Consider the following 23,333-nt stretch of genomic DNA (forward strand, 5'->3'; position numbering starts at 1 on the left):
CAAAACCCCCCTTCCCCCCACCAACAACCCGTTACAAACCCCACCACCCTGCACCCCTGCGTAAGACTAGAAAGCCACCCCAACTTGCAGTGTGCCTGTCGCCCCCACATCGAAACTAAGCTACAGAAAGTCAAGCAGAGGAGGAAAAGGACCCGCCAATACCCCCGCAACCCCCCCAAATGTCACACCGAGACATACGTCATAATTAGTGCACCACAGTTCGAAGCCTCTTAAAGACCCCAGGAACCAGACAAAGAAGGCGCTTATTCCTGTTCCATCGATCCGCCCTCTGCACCGCCAGCCTGTTCATCCTGTGGACGATGGGTCGGTAGAGTATCCAGCCAGTCGGTCACCACTTCCTGTCTATCGAAAAAATAGGTCCGCTCTGCGTGTTCAATTCGTAACTTGGCCGGAAAAAGCATGGCGTACTTGAGGCCCATTTCACAGAGTCTCTTTTTAACCCCAAGAAAACCAAGTCTGTTTCTGGACCGATTGGGTAAAGTCCGGATAAAAGCTAATGGTAGAATTCTTAAACTTTAAGGGACCACCTGCCCGCGAGGCCTGCAGGATAACGTCTCTATCACGGAAGTTAAAAATCCGTGCTATCATAGGCCGCGGTGGGCCTCCCACCTTAGGTTTACCACCTGGAACCCTGTGAGCCCGTTCCACAGTAAAAAATTTACTCAGTCCCTTAGGTGCGAGGTGGCTAACGATGAGGTTCTCAACAAAGAGGTCAGCTGCCAGATCCACGCCTTCTTCGGAACTCCAATGATACGGACATTGTTCCGCCTAGCCCTTCCTTCAAAATCCTCCAGACGACGCGTAGAAAGGTCATTGGAGGCCCTTAAGTTGCGAACCTCCATCTGTAGCTCAACAACGTCGTCTGTCAGACTGGAAGTCTTAATGTCTAACGATTTAACTTTTTCATTGGTTTTTGTTAGGTCCGTGCGGATCAGGTTCACATCAATTGGCTCCGTATCGAGTTTGTGGGCGAGAGTCTCCATTTGTTTTCCAAGGGACGATCTGATCCCATCGATAGCGGCCATAACATCTTGTAGGGTCGGCTCGGCTGCTGAAGTTAGTGGATCTCTTGTTTCCTCCAGCGACCTACTCGGTCCACTGGGCGACCCCTTAGCCTGGGCATAGCGATCCATGATGTTGGTTTGGGTATAGCCACCCCGCCGAGTGGTCTTAGACTTCTGTTTGTCCCCCTCCGGTTTCCCCGCCATTGCGGGAAGTAGTAGGTATGGTCCCAAACGGTGGTAGGGGGACAAAGCGCGAACAAGGCAGCTGAAGAGTGGTAAGCTATGCCCAGCAGCAATCGATGTCGGTCGACTTGGAACAGTCACACTGAGTTGAAGATGGAGGCCTGAAAGGCCCCTCGATCGGAAGTCCAGAGTCAGCCGGAGAACACAGCTCAGGCGCCTTTCCAGAACAAGTCATTCAATGGAATATACGCACTCGAGTGCCAAACCAAACAGTTGCCCTCGGTGAGAGGGAGGCGCTCCCAGTCACGGATCTCTCTAGTAGGCAAAACCAAAAGTGAAAATGAACCAGACTGGTCGTCCCCGCCACCTCAGGCCGATGTTGTTCAACTGCACCTCGGGCACCATGCCAACTCCACAGCCGGGCATCACTGAGGTGTAGGCCGCAATCTTCCAAGCGCCATAACTCTGGTTCCCGGGGTCCGATCTGGATTCTGATTGCAGTTATTGCCTCTCCAGTGGTTCGTCTTCTCAAAGACATCAATAGGAGACAGGATAAACAACAAGATATATGCGGGAGGTTACGAGGGTCTCAGGAGCCCTCTGCTCACGCGGCCATCTTGGTTACGCGCGAAGCTAGAACCAGAGAATTTCCTCCAATTACTTGCACCATTGGAAGACCTCAAGCCGGATGGAACTCTAGACTCTGGTGACACATCCTTGGGCCACAACCACCTAGGAACCTTAACCACCCTAGACAAGTTCCACACGTTACCGTCTGAAAGTTCAACAACTTGTCTTCCAACACGCGTGACCATCAAAGGACTGGAATACCGTGATTCACCAGACTTGACATTTCTACACTTCTTGACACAGACCCAATCATTGACACAGAACTGGGAAGAACCACTACATGGAGCACGATCAACCTCAACAGCCCTACTGGTACCAAGCATTCTCACCCAAGGTTGAGTCAAGTTGGAGCCACTCCTCCTCCCTCTCATCTTCTCAAAAGGAGACAGGTCACCCATACTCCTGGGTGTGTTTCTGTAACATCACAGAACTTCACTAATGGTTTGTTTACAATCTCTTCCATTCTGCAAGGCAAGTTGAAGACCTTCCTTAAACACCCTGATCCACCTCTCAATGATGCCATTACTTTTGGGATAATACACTGACACACGTTTATGTTTGATACCATGACGCTCCAAAAACTCTCTCATCTCCAGGGATACAAATTGCACACCATTGTCAGTTGTAATAGATTCTGGAAAACTCTCCCTTTCAAACACTTCATTCAAAAACTTGATCACTACACTAGATGTTATGCTAGAAACCATCTTTACCTCAGGCCATTGAGACAACTGGTCTATCAAAATTATAGCGTACATCACACTCTTGTTAAATGATTCCCCTGTTCTCTGATAAGACTGTGAGCATGAGGAACTTGATGAAAAAAAATGTTCCATTTCTTTGGGATGAAAATTGCAAAAAAGAGTTCTTGTTGTTGAAACAAAACATCGTATCTGCACCTGCTTTAGCAACGTTTAATACTGCACATTGTTCATTTATCATCACTGATGCTAGTAATGTAGGTGTTGGTGTGGTTTTAATGCAGCGTCAAAAGGGCCAATTGGTAACAATTGGATTCGCATCTAGACCTTTAAGGGATGCTGAGTGCAAATATTCCACTTTAGAAAATGAAGCTCTTGCTTGCTGGTGGGGCATAGAATATTTCCGCAAGTATGTGTACGGCACTGTTTTTAAGCTTTGGTCTGACCATCGCCCTTTAGTGAATTTATTTACTACCAAAGGTTGTGGAAAAGCGACTTCAAGGATTGCCAGATGGCAATACAAGCTTCAGGATTTTCATTTTAAAGTAGAATATATCCCTGGTATTAGGAATGTGTTAGCTGACTGTTTGTCTAGATTGCCCATTCCTGATGACAATGTTGTTGAAGAAGATAAGGATGATGATAATGTTGTGTCAATTTGTGAAATCTCCAAAGGTTGCATTGATGAGGATGCATGGAAATTGGCGTGCGGTAGTGATTCTGTTCTTGGTGATATTTGTAATTTTGTAAAAACCCAGTGGCCACGCAAAGAGTTGTTGTCTGATGAGTTTCTTCCTTTCTTTCATGTCGCTCAGGAATTGTCGGTTGTCGAAGGAGTTTTGTTTAGAGGTCTGCAATTAGTGGTCCCTCGTGAATTACAACCTAAGATTTTAGAAATGGCTTCACGAAGGACATCCTGGAATGACATCCATGAAAAGAAGGATTAGAAGTGAATTTTGGTGGCCAGCAATGGATAAGTGCATAGAACGGCATGTCAGAGACTGTTTGGATTGCTGTTTGAGTGATAAGTCTCAAAAGCATATTCCGTGTGAACGGTTTCCCATATCCAGACCTTCACGGGTTTGGGAAAGTGTATCATTGGATATTGCTGGTCCTTTGTCATTTAACAAGAGTGTGATGTACGCTATAATTTTGATAGACCAGTTGTCTCAATGGCCTGAGGTAAAGATGGTTTCTAGCATAACATCTAGTGTAGTGATCAAGTTTTTGAATGAAGTGTTTGAAAGGGAAAGTTTTCCAGAATCTATTACAACTGACAATGGTGTGCAATTTGTATCCCTGGAGATGAGAGAGTTTTTGGAGCGTCATGGTATCAAACATAAACGTGTGTCAGTGTATTATCCCAAAAGTAATGGCATCGTTGAGAGGTGGATCAGGGTGTTTAAGGAAGGTCTTCAACTTGCCTTGCAGAATGGAAGAAATTGTAAACAAACCATTAGTGAAGTTCTGTGGTGTTACAGAAACACACCCAGGAGTATGGGTGACCTGTCTCCTTTTGAGAAGATGAGAGGGAGGAGGAGTGGCTCCAACTTGACTCAACCTTGGGTGAGAATGCTTGGTACCAGTAGGGCTGTTGGGGTTGATCGTGCTCCATGTAGTGGTTCTTCCCAGTTCTGTGTCAATGATTGGGTCCGTGTCAAGAAGTGTAGAAATGTCAAGTCTGGTGAGTCACGGTATTCCAGTCCTTTGATGGTCACGCGTGTTGGAAGACAAGTTGTTGAACTTTCAGACGGTAACGTGTGGAACTTGTCTAGGGTGGTTAAGGTTCCTAGGTGGTTGTGGCCCAAGGATGTGTCACCAGAGTCTAGAGTTCCATCCGGCTTGAGGTCTTCCAATGGTGCAAGTAATTGGAGGAAATTCTCTGGTTCTACAACCCTTCACAGTTTCCCTGAAAATAAGTCTTCCTGTTCTTCTGTTGACAATGTGCCTGTCCAACGTGCACAGAGGAAATGTCATGTTCGTATGTGGTCTAAAGACTATCATCTTTATAGGTGATTCAATTTGTGTATTATGTAATTTGTTTTCCAGGTATTCATACTTAAGTCTTTTCTTTCCAGTATCCACATTGTGTATTATTTGCCAGTTCTTGTTCTTTATCATTTGCTTATGTCACTGTAATTTTCCTTTACGAAGGGGGATGTGTGGGGTTGTTGTGTCATGCCTGGAATCAGGAACACTGCTGTGTTCCGGATTCCGTGGGATGACAGTTACGACCCAGGTTTACTGTTATGGACTGATTATATATGCTCTACAATAAATCTCCTTTAAACTGCTTTCCTGACTCTGGAACCGACTTCATTACACTCCTCCCAATGTTTTGATTATTGTTCAGCTTTCAGATAAGATGTATGAACCCATGGGGGAGCATGTCTAAAATATAAATAAATCTTAGTGCAAAAAAATGTTGATGCTGTATTCATTTTTGCTATTTATACTCTACCCCAGAGGAATAACTGTAGGCAAGGCCACTTGAATTATTTTTAGCAGACTTCATTTGCAGTGGAGGTGTAGGGTAGCTGATACATGACAGGCTCTGGTTTGAGCAAAATGCCTAGATATTTAATGTTTTTAGGAACGACCTTAAAGTAAAAGCTTAGTGAGGCCAAACTAGTAAATGTCATCCTGGGCACAGCTTCACATTTAGACCCAATAATTGGCCTGATTACGATGCCGGTAGGAGGAGCGACCGACCAACACTGTAGCAGGAATGGAACTGCCAGACTATTAGTTGGCGGTTCCACCTGCAGTATTCAGATGCGACCGCAGTATAGGTGGTCGGAAACATCCATTTTTCTATTGTGCAGACTCCGGAAAAGGGGTGCAGCACAACCTGCAATAGAAAAATGGATGCCTTCAAACATGCCTGCACGATGTGGCAGCCAGGTGCCTGCCACACGGGGCAGGGATGTTTAGGGGGACAGCATAGGTACCTCCCAGGCCCTATAGTGGCGGGCCAGGAGGCCAGGGGCTAGGCGCTCTGCTGTCATTTTTGGATTACAATTCCTCCCACCACTCCAGCGGGCTCTCAGAGCCCGTCGGAAGCAGAGTGTAATTCCCCCGCGGGTTTCCCTTCGACCGCCAGTATCATAATACGGCTGTCGGACAGAAACCTATGAGGTCGTGCGGCAAGCCTCCAACGACCTGTCGGATGGCTTTCCGCCAAACATCATAATAAGGCCCATAGAATGGTGATAATTTAGATATTAGAAGTAGAAAGTAGTCTTTAAAGTTTCCGGATAAGATAATGTTAAAAAGGATGTCATGGGCATATAAGAAGAATTTTTGTTGGCCATATGTGTGACATCTGTTGATTGGCAGATCTTAGTTGCCAGTGGTTCTAGAGCCAGGAGAACTAACAACTGAGAGAGCGGGAAGCCCTATCTGTTTCCCCTTTTCATCTGAACCACACCGGGAAGAATCTCCCGCAATTGTTCTGGGCATTGGTTTCGAATACAGCTGTTTAACTTCTCAAATCAAGTCCTAATCCTGCTTACCAGTATCCCCAACCAACACAAATAAAAAGACTTTTGGACATCAAATGATAGGAGAATTTTGTCATCCTAGTTATTTCTACCTTTCCACATTAGGTGCATTAATGTCCTCTAGTCGTTCACTGACGACAGTCTAGAGCCAAAACCCACCTGCTATTTGTGTGTAAGGTAAGCCGTAAATGTTCTCGTTTAGTAATGATTTTGACCTATAATTAGCATATTTAAGTGGATCTTCAACAGATTGTGAGATAAGAAAGAGAATTGCCTGGTTGAATTCATGAAGAAGGTGTCCCGTATTTTCGACTTATTTAAAGACCTTGCAAAACATTGGTCAATCTTGTCTTTGTTGATATTATAACATCCAGTAGGGTACGCATCATCTCCCAAGGTCCTAATTGTGGTCATGTCATCTCTGGCCCTAATAATCTCCTCCTCTGAAATGCTGGCTCCCAGAGTAGCACCTGCTGCTTGAGTCAATTTAGGTAGGGATTTACTGGCTAAGAAACAGGCCACTAAGTCTTGAGTCAGAGACTGTTTGGAAATAAATACGTGGGTGAAAATAACTAGAAAAGTCACTAATATAATCAGAATTGCCAACAAGTTCTCTCTTCCTGAGGTTGGTAGCAAACAGTCAGCCTGCTTGTACCCCATAATATTGCCTTGTTAATTGGTGCATTGCCTTTATTATTTGAGTTGTAAAGAGGACATTCAGGTAAACAGTTCAGGAGAAGGGGAGGTGTTGTACTGCACAGTAACATCTCCGATCACTCTCTCAAAGTCCTGCTAAGTCCCCCTAGCCCTCAGATGGCCTATCTATGTGGTCCTCACGAATATGCCCCTATGACTTTACTATCTGCCCACTGTTTGATCAGATTTCACAAAACCCACACTATCTGAAACAAATTCCTACTTTTTCTGTGATCCACTGATGTCTAACTTTAGGCGCTGAAGAACCAGACATTATTTCATACCCCACCTTCAGAATGGCAGTGGATGATACAGATGGTAGCAAGTTCATTGATGTTAGAAAATAGTCTGCGAGTATGCAAGTTCCATGCACACAGGATGTCAAGTTAAAATATTTTTCTCTTGGGTTTAGTACTCTCAAAATATCAGTGTGCAATCGTCTATTAAGTCAGAAAGTAAGCCCATATTTCTACTGTTTTCTTGTTCACCGCATCTGTTAGTGATTGGCTCACATTTTCTCTTCTCCCTTCATACCCTGATTGGTTGATGTAAAGGAGAGGAAAATACATGTCCTTTGAAAAAGACATGGAGTCGTAGCAGAATTTGCCAGAGGTGTGCTTGGTTGTTCACTAGTAAAACCAGCTTGCCAGAGACCAAGGAAGTAAAGATGCTGCTCTTTGTTCCTCCCGGACCTTGCTTTCTGTACTCACATGCAATTAGCAGCTGAGACAATAGTAGAATTGTCCTGGGACACTTAAAATTTACACTTATGATAGGCACAATTAACTCCAGAAGAAAACCCAGAATAAGGGCAACCCTCAAAGCAATGTTGGTTGGTGACACAACTGACCCCTTGGAGCCAGGAGAATTTATTGATGATCCAAAAAATAGTTTAGACATGTCTGCACAATGTTTACCAAGCACCAGTGTCCCAGGTTCAGTATGTTCCCAGGGATGACCACCATTGTCCCAAGGCTGACATTTTACCAGGAATAACCACCATTGTTCCAAGGCTGGATTGTTGCCAGGAATTAGCACCATTGAGCCAGGACCAGCATGTTCCCATAGGTTAACACCGATGTGCCAGTACCAGGATGCTGCCAGGAATTACCACCATTATGCCAAGGTCTGCATTTTATCTGGAAATTACCATCATTATGACAGGGCAAGCATGTTGCCACAGATTATCACCCTTGTGTGAGAGATAGCAGATTGCCAGGAATTAACACCTGCAACTCCATTCAGAGTGCAAGTCACACCCCATCCAGTACCTTAAGGTGACCTACTCAAACTTCAACCTGCAGCAATCTAACTCTTGCTTACAGAAAAGTAGAGAGCAGTGATATTCACCTGGATTATTGTAGATGCAACAGCATCAAGTGGTCCAAGGAAGGAGATAGTATCAGGCAGACGCCACATGTCCCCTAGAGCAGCTGTAGCCAAAGACTTGATCTGTAGAACACAGCTGACCAGGAGGTTGCCTGAAGGTGTTGGGAGCTCAGGAGCATGCTTATAGCTGCACGTCCTCTGATGGCAGTTGTTGCTCTTGGGTGGAGAGACACACTGTCTGGTAGAGTTAACCGAGCTGTCACTCTTTTGACTTAGAATCAGTAACTGCCCACTTATATTTCCTCGCCATTCCCCTGTCCCCTTTTCTCATCCATTAGGTCTCTTCTCTCAGGTGTCTCATTTCGTACTCACCTCTTGAAGTGCTCAATGGTTTTCTCCTACCATACTCTCTTAGGGAGTTTGCGTACCAGAGGGTTCAGGTTTCACGCTCCATATTTGAGGAGGCTCTTGACTCAGAACGACGAATGGTGCTAGTGGTGACTCTAGAGGGGCGGTACACACCTCAGGCAGGTTTGTGGTATTCTCATGGGCGGTGGTTGCTACCTTCTCCTCCTAGGCGACCTCCAGTCTCCTATCTTTTCCAGTTTTCCTAGGGCAAGCCTGCATTCATGGCTCTTACTTCCAACTGCAAGTGCAGAAGAAAAATAAACTGAAAAATAGTCCTATTGGTGGTTAAAAAAACATAAATAAAAGCATTTAGAGATGACAATGGGATAAGAAGCACCACTAATACGCATATAGACATATGACACTGCTAACTTTCGTAAAGGAAGGAGGATTTAGTAGTGGCTTGACATCCTTGTAGGAAAACACATAAAGTGCATACACTGTGGTGAAGGGGGTTTGTTACCCCTCAATAATTGTACATTAACAATGCCCTACTTAGGCTTTTCGGAAGCTCTAGCGAAAAAGACAAATTTTGGAAGGAGAAGCCTCACCCACAGCTTGTGGCATGCTTCATCATAGGCAACCTATCCACCCTGGTAGGATGGTACCACCAGTGCGGGGAGAGGGATTTCTTAGACAATGTATTTCTGAACAGTGAGGGATTAAGATAAGCTAAAAAATACCTCCAGGTATCCAGGTTATCGCCTTTATTATTGGGAGCCTCATGTTCGTATAAAAGCAATTCTGAGACAGAATGTAAGTACAATGACTCAATCATACCCCCTTATGCCAACATATTTCTGCCCGTACTAACTGCCTAAAGCGGTAACGGCCATGCATCAGGCCCAAGGATCCCTAATGGACTGGCCTATTCACCATTAAAAATCACTGTGTGAAACCAGTTATACTAAGGTGAGTCCTACCTTGTTTGTGATAAATTGCGCCTAAAGGAAGAAAAGAAAAGTCACAAAATTTATAGAGAAAGGTTGGTATTCCTCATGCAGAGACCTTATTTCTTATTATGGAACACTAGTGAAACTGCACTGCAAGCCACACAGCAGCACACGTGTAAAGTGACATACCAACATGCAAATTAAAATTAGATTCAGTTCCTTACCCTAACCAGGGGGATAACAGCTTCCCGGTCAGGCTTGGACGATGTCCTCTGTAGTCGCAGACTAGTAAAAATGGAGTAATATTTTCATTATGACACGATAAAACAGGATTAGGCAGTTCCCTTGCACCCAGCATACTGCAATTGTTAACCAAATATACCATCAGGTTGTGTGGGGACTGCAAACGACTACATATGCCCCTATGGCAATACCTCACCCATTTTTACTTTCTGACCATGGGTCCCACTTCCACCAACGAGGCTGTGATCGAGGGCTTTCCTCTGGAGTTCTAACTGGCACTGATAATAGGTTCACTAAGGTGGGTACCTAATATATCTGCAACTTGAGAACAAGGGATTCCTCGTCCTTTCCCCCATTAACAACTGTTAATATCTTCTTGGCAGATTGTTGGGTATTGTACCCTCACATAAAACAGTGTATCGGACGAGCTGACTCCACCCTAGTGGTACCATCTCACCAGGGTGGGAGAGGTATAGGCAACCATGAAGCATGCCACAAGTTGTGGGTGACGCTTTCTCTTCCAAAAAGATGGGTCTTCCTTCTTGCCAGAGTTTCCAAAAGCCCACACAGGGTTTTGTTAATTCACAATCATTCCAGCTTCCTAACTTTGTTGTGTTTTTTCTTACTGCTTAGGGAGGACGTGTGTTGACTTAACCCCCCCCCCCCCCCCCCCCACCCTCCTTTGTTTGTGTGATTAAAGTTGACACCCTTGCACCCTTTGCTATGCGAGCACAAGGGCCATGTTTTTTCAGCTTGCATAGGAGTGTGTGATCAGGTGTGCCATTGCAGAGCAATGTGAAGAATGCTCATTCTTGTACGCAACCACAATAGTCTTTGTATAGTGACATTGATACAAAACTTAGGATACATATCTGAGGAATCCTGGATGTTTAAATACTGGAGGAATCTGTTGAAAAATTCAAGAGAATGGCCCGTTTTTAGGGCTTGCCCTGGCGATTACAGTGCGAAGCGCTGTCTCGCCACGAGACCTATAGTCACCGGCTCTGCGTCCCAGGAGACAAGAGATGGGCACACGCAGCATGCCGGAATTGGATCAGATCGCGCGTGTGAACACGTGCTCCGATTCCAGCACTCTGTTCACAGTCACAATGGATCAGGACGCGCGCACACACACACACACACACACACACACACACCCACACACACACACAGACACACGCGTGCGCGCACACACACACACACACAGAGACAGACACACGCACACACAGACACACGCGCGCTCACACAGACACACGCGCACACACAGACACACGCACACGCACAGACACACGCACACGTGCACACATCTCCCTCCTCCCCCCACTCACCGGGCTCTTTCCGCGTGTCCCTCTCTCCCTCGGCAGCGGGTCAGTCTCGGCAACAGGCAGGGCTCTCCACGAGCATGGGAGCCCCGCTAGCTCACAAGCTAACTTCCGGCTGGCTTCAGGGGCACAGGAGCGCGGGATAGGCTCCCGTCTGCTTCCTGTCTTTTTGCGGCCTGCCTCCGTCCCACCACAGGTTGCCTGACTTCCTGTCCAAGCCGGGCTGCGGCGGTGAGTTTCTCAGTACCTGACTTGTTTCTTCTGTCTTACGTCTGGTTGTTTCTTTCTGGCCCTCACTCTCTTTCTCTCTCAGACTCCCCTCTTCCTTATTTTCTTCTTTCCAATAACTGACCTAATTCCTCTCTTACTCTTGCCCTGTCTTTCTCACCTTGACTTCGTTCTCTCTTTCTTTACTACTTTACTTGTTGTTTCAGTTTTACTTATGGTTGTCCAGAGCAAACTCGCGTACTAAATATTTTTCGTCTGAACTGTATTTCGTCTTATTAAACATACAGTACTATCAGAACACATCAGGGGATATCGCATACCTTTCTTAAGAAGCAAAAAAAAAAAGCGATATATGACATCAATAAGACAACTGTCGCAGCTATGCCCCCGTGAAGGGGGGTGGGGGGCTATGAAATTAAAGTTTAAGGTTGGTAAATTGTGGTCTTATTAATCCTGCTTTTAAAATTTCTCGGATAGCATAACGATTTTTTTGTGTACATCTTGCTGGTTCCTAGTATTTTAAGTAATTTGTTAGGGGATAGGGTGGGGAAGCATTTCGCTTCCTGTTAGCCCTGTCTGCCGTTTGTGTGTAAATGGAGAAATATTATTCTGCAACCGTGCTAATGAGTCCTTTGTGGGGGATGACATACTTGCTTATTAGGATAGTGGTTTCAGTGGCTTGCGTATTTGGGATTTGGAATGGGAACAGTACAAATGCTAAAATGTGTGCATTACTGGCAAGTGACTGGCCATTGCTTCCACACTGTCTACATGTGTTTAATGGTTGCCTCGAATCGCTGCTGGGGAGCTTGGTGTGCTCTTTTGGCGCTTATACCTGAGGAAGAGTCATGCAGATGAAAACCCATTCCATGACTAGTTTTTTCTACATTGGTAATGATAAATTCTTAGATTATTCAAAGGTGATCGGGTGTAGTTCTCTGTATCAAGTTAAGATTTGAATCCTGATCCCTAGTTATTGTTCACTAAGACGCAGGTTGACACTGCCTCATCGGACCGCGTATATTAATGTTGATTGTGCACTTTTTTTAGTACCTAGATCCTTGCCATAGTCGTTCAACTCACTCACCAAATAGTCCGGAAGCCCATAAGTTAAGCATTACAATGAATCATTATTAATTATAATGCTTTTTCAAACAAATCTTATCATTTATTTTGAAAAAGTCCTGTTATACATTTTCTTTTTTTTACAGAAGCCAAACGTTTGCCAAAACTAAATGGTTTAAAAAAAAAAGAGAATATAATGTCAAAACTGTATGTGACAAAGTGAAATTGATTGGCTAAAGATGCTAAACTTCCAATCTCCACAGGTCCAATCTTCAGTGGCTGTTGGAACTCCTGACTACATCTCTCCAGAAATCCTGCAAGCCATGGAGGACGGGAAGGGGAAGTATGGGCCGGAGTGTGACTGGTGGTCTCTTGGCGTCTGCATGTATGAAATGCTCTACGGCGAAACACCCTTCTATGCGGAGTCCCTCGTGGAGACCTATGGAAAAATTATGAATCACAAAGTTAGTATTTTTTTGTGTTGCAAGATAGTAATATTGTTATTGATAAGGAGCACTGCAGAGTATGAGCAAATTGCATATGGCTTTTCTTGCAAATTAGGTTACATAAATTTATGATAAGAGGCTCATAAACCTGTGTTATCTTTGAGACAGCATTTTGTGAGTTTGACTATTTTTTTAGGTCTGTCCTAGTGACCGCTTTATTGTGTTGAAAGCAGTAGCGCCTCGTCCCCTGCCAAAGCGGTGAGGTGGACTGGAAGGAAGGGGAGAGGGGGGCGGAGTCTGGGATACAAATATTCAAATAAAGAAACTTACATGAATGCCCCAACCAACACCATCATCTCGCGCTCTTCCTGCTTCTGGATGCAGGCTTCCAGACTGCACTGCGGCCAATTATGACACTGCTTGATAGCAGCGTCGGGATTGGCCTGCCCGCTGGCAACTTGCGTTCCGAGGCAGATGGGGAGCCTGTGCCTGCTCTCTCCATCCCCTGCAACACAGCTGGGGCTGGAGAATGATTCACTGCACATGAGGGTTTGGCCGACCTAAGACGGGCGGGCAAACCTCATGCGCAGTGAAGGGAGTGCACTACCACTAACATCCCACTGGACTCACCCCCAGGACTCGTCAGAGTCCTGGAGGCGGGTCTAGGGGATTAAAATAAAACAGTAATAAAACATGTTTAAAACCCATTTTATTATCGTTTTATTTGTGCAGGGTGGCGCCGCCCCTCCACTCTATTGGAGGGGTCACCTTTGGTTAAAAGCCTTATGTTTTCCAAAAAACATAATACAAATACATACATTAATACATTTATACATATATTGGTTTTTGGTCAGCCCTCTTTATGCATTGGTCTGTTCAAGTTCCAGTCACATTTCGCTTCTACCTATCAAATCACAAAGAATGGGCCATTGGATAAGCCAAGTATCCGTCTTCTTGTTGGCCCTTTGCTTGTGTGCACGTGTGCACAATCGCCTAACAATCAGTCCAATCTGTGTCAGAGCTGGTAGGCCAACATTTATTTTCATTACATGTGTTTTTAAATGTATTTTTGGATTACTTTTTAAAAATTCCTTTTTGCAAACCTGTACTCTTTTAGATGGCAGTATATTTACTTTTTATAACTGTAAAACATTTAATGCCTTTTGTATATGTTGTGCTCACGGCATGATATTCAATAGGACTTCTGTCTAGTTTTTCCTATAAAAATATTTGTTTACGTCGGTGGAAGGCGAAAGACTCAATACAAGTGTCAATAGCAAGTGTTTCAGATTTAGTGCTAAAACCTAGGTGGCAATATTTATAATAGTTGTTTTCATACGATGATTTGTACACCGGTTTTGGTGTTTCCCAAGTGTTGTCTAACAAAGGTATTACCTTTTCACCAATTGGGACTTGTATTCAACACACAATGGAGCACACTAATAGGAAAATCAGTGTCTGTTTTGCATGTATGTTTCCCACCAGTGTTTTGAGATTGTGGTAGAACCTTTCTCTGGACAATGAAAACACGACATATGCTTATTTACCGCAGCCATAACGACAAATAAAACTCAAACATACAAGTGTTGCAGTAGTCCCACTTCCTTTGCTACTGGATGACATTTGAACAACCCCTCCCCAAGTTTTTCCATTCTTTGATGTTCCTACTGTAATTATTTTTTTCATGAACATCTTTTATAGAATTTTCATTTAAACCTGAATAAAGTGTTCGATAATATGCAGGGACAGGTTTTGCACTCGTTATAAATCAAAACATACACAATGCACTAAAATTTGCCACTTTCTAAATTCACCAAAAATTATAAGTGTGTATATTTCTGTTCTTGAATGCCCCTAAAGGTAATGCAGCGGATGTCAATGAACTAGCAGTAGGCACTCCTAACAATGCGAAGGCATCAAAACGTCCTCTAAAGATTTTGAGGTTATAGATTTGGGGCATAAATTTACACACATTCATGACAATAACAACTCAGCTACAGGTTTATGTATGAGAGTAATCAAATGAAAAGACCTTTTCTGATGGATATATCTTCCTGTGGATTCCTCACCTTAAGAACTATCCTTCCAGGATTTAACTTGGTCTGGAAAACCATTTTCCTAGCAATATCCCTCCAGCCCTGCCAGGTGGCGCCAAGTTACTACAGCCATGACGCCGCCTCCGGGCATGATGACACCTAAGTTTTGTGCCAAGCGCCTCCACTGGCAGTACTTCCTTTTATTACACACCTGTTCAATGCAAGTCTGAAGCCCTCTCTCTGTTTCAGTGATGAAATTCATCAGCATTAGAAAGCAACTAGGTTAAATGTGTTAAATGTCTCCTCCTGAATCTACATCTTCAAGTCTTGTCACAGATACCACATGATGATGTCCAGTTTGGATCAGCATTACAATTAAATATTGTTTCTAGGATCTCCGAGTCCAGCACTTTATTCTGGGATTCTACTATCTCCATGCACCCAAAAGCGGTCTGGGACTGGGATGCCAAGTTGTTTCTGGCTAACTCCCATAGGGAGATGCTTAATAATCTCTTTCAGTCAAAGTGAAGTCACCTGTCAGGCTACGATCTCCAAAGAGACCTTTCCACAAACAAGCACCATAGGAAAGAGAAGTCCTCTTCTTCCTTGGTGAAACAGTCCCGCTCCCAGATCCATTCAGAATCTTGTTGACATTCTCCAGTTCTGAACTCTTTCTCGGCTTCAGAGAAGTTCCTGACATTGAAATAGAAGAGACTGGAGTTCTGGGCCTTATTGGCTTGCTATGATGAACTAGTTCAAGATGACAATTGCTCCTTTGGGGCACCTGTCAAAGCAGAGAACTTTTCTGCTGGTTTGGTGACTCATGTTGTGGATTCCCCAACACTGCACCCCCATGGGCCTTAAAACAAGTTACATACTGCCAAGGTGCCATCCTTTGCTCATTTGGCTCCTCCATCTTCACTGACGAAGAAGCAACTCTTGGAGCCAACGCCGATGCTGCTCATGATGGTAAAAAAGTCTGAATACATTACCCTTGTTGTGAGGAAAAATGGTATTGTCAACTTTAATGATGTTCCCCTGGCAGAGCATCTGCCTAGAAATCAGAAATTTGCCTGGTTGCAGGAGATTTCTGGCCCCTGACTTTAAAACCCTCACAGTGATCGACAACAATTATGGCCATACAAAAGATGACAAGTTGGAGGCTGTTAACCACCTTCCCAATTTTAATACTAATGCTGGCTTACATCTGGAATTGCAAAATATGGGTGGCCTAGATACCTCACCACAAGGGTACATCCCTTACCACTTTGGCCCTGCCTCAGAGTTAGTCACCTCATTTATAACTGGTGCATGTCTAGAAGCTGAACCCCTGGGCTTGATCATGCCCTTTGTGAGATGAAGGCTAATATTTTGATTGAGATATTGGAAATGTTTTCCTCAGTAATGGAGGTTGCTTCCATCCAGTGAAGTCTGCTTGAATTGTATTAGGCTGCATGGGAAAAACTATTTTTCGGACCAGCCGTCACCAGACATATTGCCAGACGTTCTTTCACCCATCCCTGGAAAGTCTGGTTGAACAAACCTGCTCTTGGAATCGGAACCCAAACACCTTCCCTACAGCGCCTCCTGGTGAAGTTAAAAAAGCTTGACACTTTGGCGAAAAAGGTCTTTTTGTCTGGTACCCTGGCCCCTCAACACTGCTAATGCCACCTGCCTTCTGGGTCATTATGTCCATCCTTTGCATTACTTGGCAATTTTTGCCCGACTATGAAAAAGTAATTTTCGGATTTAGTCAATGACTGCTTGCATGCATCCAAACAGACCTTTAATTGTGGCCCGAACTTCACAGACACTGTTGCTTGATCTGTGGTAACAACTATCACTCTGCGGTGACAACCTTGGATGTGTTCCACTTGATTCTCCTGCCACATTTATGGAGATATGGTTTGATGGCGAAAGACTGTTCAAAGAGAAGGCTGACAACCCCGTGTAGCACTTCAGCTTAGGTATTGCGCCTATCTTACCCCGTGTCTTAATTCCACCAACACAATAGGAAATTTCGAGTTTGTTGCTAGGTGGAGCAGTATTATCTGCAAAGGCAACTTTCTTAGTCTGTGCAGGCAATCCAGCAATAGCTATATCACTTCTTTCAGGCAGGGATGCTTCTCAGGGAGGGAATAAACCGCAGTAGCCAGCATCTTCTACCAGTTATGGTGCCACAAAACCTCTTTTGATTTCCACCCCACCTCCTCCCATATCATCATCTTCTGAAGAGGAGGAGGATCTTCCATTTTTCCACCAGTTGGGAAGCAATCATGACAGATCAATGGATTATCCAGCAAATCCACAAGGGCTATGCCGTACCTTTCCTATTCCTTGCACTGCCCTCCTTCCACCAAGATGTGCTTTCTAGCATAAATCTCAATTTTGGAGGTGGAACTCCCTTTGCACAAAGGGACCAAAAAGAAAGAGGTCTGTGGCCTATCCTTGGGAAGTGCCCACCCAAATTCCCAAATGCCACAGCTGAATGCAAGGCAATTGAGTGGTACCAGTTAGAGTTCTTTTGCCTGTCTGAGGAGGTCACACTACCTTGGTACCCAAGAAGCCTGCCACCAAAACCTTCTACATATTTTCAAAAACACAAGGGATCCCGAAAGGTAGATAAGGACCTTGGGTAACAGTTTAGTATTAGAACAATGGTCCTTAAAAAGAACAGTATGGTCATCAGGATAAATATAGACTCCAATCAGTGCTATATTAAGAGTGTCCAGCCGGACAGTCAATGTAATCATTCAAAAATTTCAAAACCAAAGGTATAAACACATCAATACAGTGGGACACAATCCTGCATCCTACATAAACACATGACAAGTACACTTTAGGACAGGAACATATCAGGCAAGAAAAGGTAGCGTGTGGAATGTTTAACACAATTTCTAACAAGCTTGAGGAAACAGTAAATACACTTTTTTATCAGATTCGATTAATGTGCAAACTGTTTACATTAGTCGACGATGTTTCGATCCGATTAAAAAAATAATAGGATCATCGTCAGGCCAGTAAGGGTAACAGTCTGAATAATTAAAGATTGCCTGTGGGAAATGAGGAGAAGGGCCTTGGTTAGGAAAGATGCCAGTGTTCCAGTTGGGGCTTAATTTACTTGGGTGCCATTAACAACTTTTGTAGAGTAATCTTGCTCATTCTAACATAGCCTTTACTGCTACAGGCTCTTTCCAGATGTTTCCCGGTTGCTAACATCTGCAGGTTGGCCATATGGTTATCATTACTTACTATGGCAATTGCTACTTCCTCAAGTCTCAGGCATACTATGATGGATACTTTGCCCAAGCTATGTTGGTTAACTGGCACTAGGCGATCCTACCTCCCAAAGAGATATTGCTGTGAGACTTATTGTTTATGTGAGAAATCTGTGGAAAGATTTGTCCATTAGAACAATGTTACCTTTGATGCTGATATTTTTGGTGAATAAGTCATCTTCCTGCTGATTACTCAACACCCTCTGTCTTCTCTTGAAGAGTCAGTGCCATGATAAGATCCCGAAGTATGCAAGCATGATTTGAGCTGTATTTTGTCATTGTTCACTTAGTTCCGTTCTACATGCATCAGTGGGTTGCAGAAAAAACACATGAACTAATGGCAGCATGCCAGTGGGCGCCTAATATACTCTAGTGCCATTATGTCCAGAGGCAGAATTATGGGTGGAAAAGCAAGTCGCGACCTGGTAGCATTGGAGGGCTATTGCTGGTAATTTGCTGGCATTTGCTTCTCATAGGTAGCTGCACTGCCGCCTTAAAATATCTGGGCTGGTGGCCACCAACCATAATCATCTATCTCCTTATAAAGGCTACAATAGATCCCCGCAAGCATGTGTTGATATCAGATCCTTGCCAACCTGCAAGCGTAATGTTGGCTGCCCTCCTACGGTCCTGGAGGCATTTAAGCCTATCCTTCACATTTATTAGGGAAGGTAAGAGGCACTCCTAAAGTTGGCTGCAGAATCATTTACCTCTTGTTATTGGGCTTCAAAGGGCTCCAATACCTCTTATTTTTCCCCACTGCCTGAAGTGCAGACCCACCCCCCTACAGTTTTCACTGACAAGGCATCCAGCCTGTTTCCAGTCACTTTGTTCCGGGTCACTGTTGACTCAGTCATTCTATGTGATGTGCATCCTTTCAACTCTACGCAGGCTGCCATTACCCCATGGGTGGTATATTGTGAACCAGATGCCTCCTTTTCTTGGTGACACTGCTCTTTTTTCACATGCTCAGGCTGTGTCAAAGAGGTGGGGTCCTGTGTGATTTCCAGGTTTCTGTGTCTTACGGCACAAATATTGTAGAGTGCTGTAGCTGATTACACTCCATGGAGACGCAGCTGTTAATTGTGCTGTGTTATCAGAGGGTGTACTTGACTACTAGTGCCCCAAAAGCTTCGACGTTGACAACAGGGGCATAAGGGAGATAACACCTCATCTGGGTGAGGGGTTGGGTGGGTGTTCCCCAGAGCCATAGCTGGTGTATACTTTAGCTCAAATTTGCGCAAATTTAGCACACACCTCACCAACTCTTTCCTGCACTTGTAGTTTCAGCAGTTTCTACTGTGTCTCTGATTAATGCCAGCAGAGAAGCATTGCTATCATCTTGGAACTACTGGGCATACCCGAAAAAACACTGCTCTCTGCCCCTTCTCCAGTGATCGGAGTCCAAGTGTCTCAGAGTTGTCCAGCTGTCCACTGCTGAAGGACCTAGAACCCTTGTGTGGGTCAGGAAACTCCAGAAATCAACGTGGTAGAGACAAAAAGATCTCGAAGAAGCATTATTTGTGTAGCTCATTCTTCCCACAGCTCTCCTGGCCTCGCATTCCTTTTTTTTGTTCCTTTATTGGTCATTCTTGATTCGGGTTGATTTCCTGAAATCAAAATGTTCTAAAATACCAGATAAAAAGCCCTCATGTTATGCACTGCGATTATGGGCCAATATCTCACTAGAGATCAGATTCACTCCTTCAAAGTATGTTCTCAAGAAGCACCTTGTGCACCTTCTACAAAGACCATTATGTTCTTTCTGGCCATTGAGTAAATGTAGATGAGAACTTGTTCCATCTGAAAGATCCTTAATTGGCCCTTTGCCTATATTTGTGCAGTGCTCCATTGCTTTCCAGCAATGTTAGCACTACATTACACATAATGCTGACAATCTTACTTGGAGTATATTGGTCACTGGGGACAATAGCAACACCATGCAGTAGCATGGATATATGATTTGTGTTGAATAATAAAGTATCTCAGTCAGTTGTGCAGGCCACTACAGGTTTTGTTAAAAAATCTACGTTTGAGGCTGAATTATGGATATGGTATACTGTCACTTGCTGCGCTGCAGAGCAATCAAGTTTTTACTACAGGCATAACCCTGTCTCATGTCACAACAGATGTGCATGTCCCAATGCAGGCACGAACTTTCCAATGCACTGCCAGTCCGCCTTTTAGTATTAAAATATTCACAAGCAGAAATACTTGCAAAAATGAGAGCTTTAGATTTTAGAATGTGTCTATGAAAAGAGGCCACAAATCTCCCAAAAACTTCGTCCTAGAGGTTATTCAGACCTTCCTCCCAAAGTTATCTATACTGATGCAGTTCGAGATTAAATGATCCCCCATGCCAAATTGCCTCTGGCAACTGGATAAAACACTAAGAAACGTTGTGATACAGCAGTTCAAACTAGAGGATGCTTTGGTGTGCTGTACTTTTAAGCTGGTTGCTGAAGACACTTGGCTTTTCTACTGTACAGTCATAGACTACAAACTAAGAACAGCTTGTCTCCTCTTTATGCCAGGTATCTCAGAGGCCCTGAGTTTACAAGACATGGTGCAGTTTTTTTTAGGCCAATGGCCAAAGAACTACAGCACCTTGGACTTTTGCAATCTAAGCCTCTTTGCAGTTCCTTCTTATACAATATTGCAGAAATCAAGTCTGGCCCTAAATGTCTTGGTATGTACACCTGAAATTACCAGGCCGTTCCCATATTCCAAATTATCTGTCTCACACACCAGCTTTGTACTTTCTTTAGGAATCTATTGGTTATTCTTCAGTATTTTATGAAGTGTCGGTTATACATTGAGGTCCTGGGAGAGACCCTCCAATGGGTCAACAGGATTTTTCAAATAATTGTCCATGCCTTCAACATCTAAGTGATTTTCCAAACATATTCTGCTGTTAGATTTGGATCAGGATCCAGCATTTGAAGTGACTTGTAGACATCAGTTTATTATTAGTGGGCGGAATTTGCGTAGTCGCGCTACGCAAAGCTCTGCGAAACGGTAAAAAATCTCAGCGAGCAAGCAAAAGTTCCGCAAACGCGGAATTGCTTGTTCCGCCCGTTCGCAATGCTTTTTTCCTGTTCGTGAATGCGGTTTCGTGCTCGGGGAGAAATACCTCGCAAACACGCATTTTGAAAGCGCGAGCAAGCAAAAAATTCTGCAAAGCTGCGGATTGCAGAATTTTTGGTAATTTCGTGTTCTCCACGGAACGTGAAATTACCCAAATTCCGCAAACGGAATTTACTGCCCAAGCCTACAATTTATGCCATTGTTGGTCTCTTGGCTTTCAGAAGCATGCACTGTTCAGTTCTTTCATGTAAGTAAACCTATTTTAAAGAGAAAATGCTTTCCCCTTTCAGATCCAGGAAAAACATTTGAGTTTTTCAATGACTGAAGTACGTCTGTTTAAGAGTTCTAGTCCATATAAGACAAAGGAGGACAGATGTTTCTAAATGCAATGTTCTAACTTCCTGATAAATGTGCAACCATGATTTCTAACCATTGATAACGATTTATCAGTCTGTATATTGATGTGGGCAGGTAGGATGGCAGATCCACTAGGGTCAAATTAAATGGTTCTCATGAGTAAGGGCACCTATTAACATTCACCATTGCTGTTGGGCATCTTCCACACACTAAATTTCTATTGTGATTAATTTATTTATACGTTTAATGAAGTGCTTAGCATCTCCTTTCGGTTAATGTATTCAGCAGTTAGGTTAACTTCCAGAATTCTTTACATACACAAAAAATCTCCAGTTATTTCACGGTATCTCTTGAATAATTCAAACCACTGTTTGAAAAAGTTTGTTACACCAGCATGTACGACTATAGACCAATCCATCGGCCAAAAATATAAAGTATCTTATAGTATCTTGTACTATCCAGCTGATGTATGAATTAGACATTCATTTCAGATTGCAACCTTAACTTAAACCTTGCATTTCAAGAAAATTCCATTAAAAATTAAAACATTTTTTGGGGGGAACCTGTATAGGTGACATGAATGTTTATTTGTAAAATTCAACTTATTAATGCACTCTGGCTAAAATGTAAACATATTTGAACCAGCGCCAGCTTTATAAAAATTGTTGTGAAATGCTGGGGCTTATATTGGATTAAGGAGCAACACATATATTATAGTTTTCTGAGCAGTACCCCAACTCCATTTAAAATTCACCAGCATAATGTGAAATGTGCCATATTTTCATATTCATCTTCATGGTTGAACATAGTAAGCATTTCTTTTTTTTTTAATTTTTGAAAACCTTTATTAGTGCATCCAGAAAAGTACAAATAGTGGCCCACAACCCTCAGGCCGGCCACAAATACTGTTAAGCACAGGTGCATGCAATACGGTGGCGCAGCAGCACAACAATAACAATTAGCAAGCAGTCAGCAGTTACACTGTAGATCGTGTGCTTACGCGCCTCAGGATCAATGGAGGTTAATTTTTAAAGTTTCATAGCAGCTAGTAAAGTCCAACTATTTCGTTTCAATATAAAAGTGAAAAATAAGCTAAAAGCAAGAACAGGGTCCATGTGGACTTAATATAGTAATAGCGACATAGGCACACACGGCCCAACAATTTAAATGGCGAAACACCCAGGCGGCCTGGCAGCAAGAAAGTATGCAGCAAGGATATGAGACCCGAGGTCCTAACAGTTGTCCACCGCCACCCGCCCGCCACAACATCGACACGGACCCAAGAGAGAAGAAAGAAGGGATAAATTAAAGAGAAAAAACAAGGCACCATAGAAACAGAAAGGAAACAAAAACCCATCCCCCAACCCCCACCCTACACGCATGCGAAGGCTACGGCCTACCCCCCCCCCCCCCCCCCCCCCCCTGCAGCGCATCTGTCGCCCCATAAACCCGAAATATAGAATAAGAATAAGAAAAGGAAGAAAGAAAGATATAACATCACCTTAGATATAGGGACCAAGAAAAGAGAAATCTAATCTAAAACCCCCGCGAAACACCTAACCCCGGAGGAGGGCCATAATTTCCGAGTCCCGGTTCCCACTACCCGCCCAAGACCTACAACCCGTCGACCAAAACAGAGCGAATACAGAAGTCATTGCCACTAATTAGGAGGGATATCCCACGTATCGCCCCAACTTAAATCAAAGTGATGTTCCAACCCGATTCCCCCCCAGCCGAGCAAAAACAAAGTTCGTGACCACCAACAACAATAGTGACCCCCAGGCCCCCAGTCCGCACGTACACCCACCACGTTAGGGAGGGACAAAAATCAGATACATCATATGTGACCCAAAACAAGGAAAACCATTGCAAGTATTAGCAATTGCAATCTACAATAGTGAAT

At 43.8% G+C, this 23,333-nt stretch overlaps 1 protein-coding gene across 2 annotated transcripts in view; it reads left to right on the forward strand.

The window, feature by feature from the left end:
* The window catches only part of CDC42BPA (CDC42 binding protein kinase alpha), a 1,012,118-nt gene that overhangs the window by 501,501 nt on the left and 487,284 nt on the right, over positions 1 to 23,333 (forward strand). For both annotated transcript variants that reach the window (XM_086927989.1, XM_086927990.1), the window contains exon 7: positions 12,490 to 12,690. In XM_086927989.1, coding sequence (XP_086784115.1) covers positions 12,490 to 12,690 — 201 coding nt within the window. The remainder of the gene's footprint in view (positions 1 to 12,489; positions 12,691 to 23,333) is intronic.

The sequence above is a fragment of the Lissotriton vulgaris genome, chromosome 6 (genome assembly GCF_964263255.1).
Source record: "Lissotriton vulgaris chromosome 6, aLisVul1.2, whole genome shotgun sequence".
NCBI classification, from domain to species: Eukaryota; Metazoa; Chordata; class Amphibia; order Caudata; family Salamandridae; genus Lissotriton; species Lissotriton vulgaris.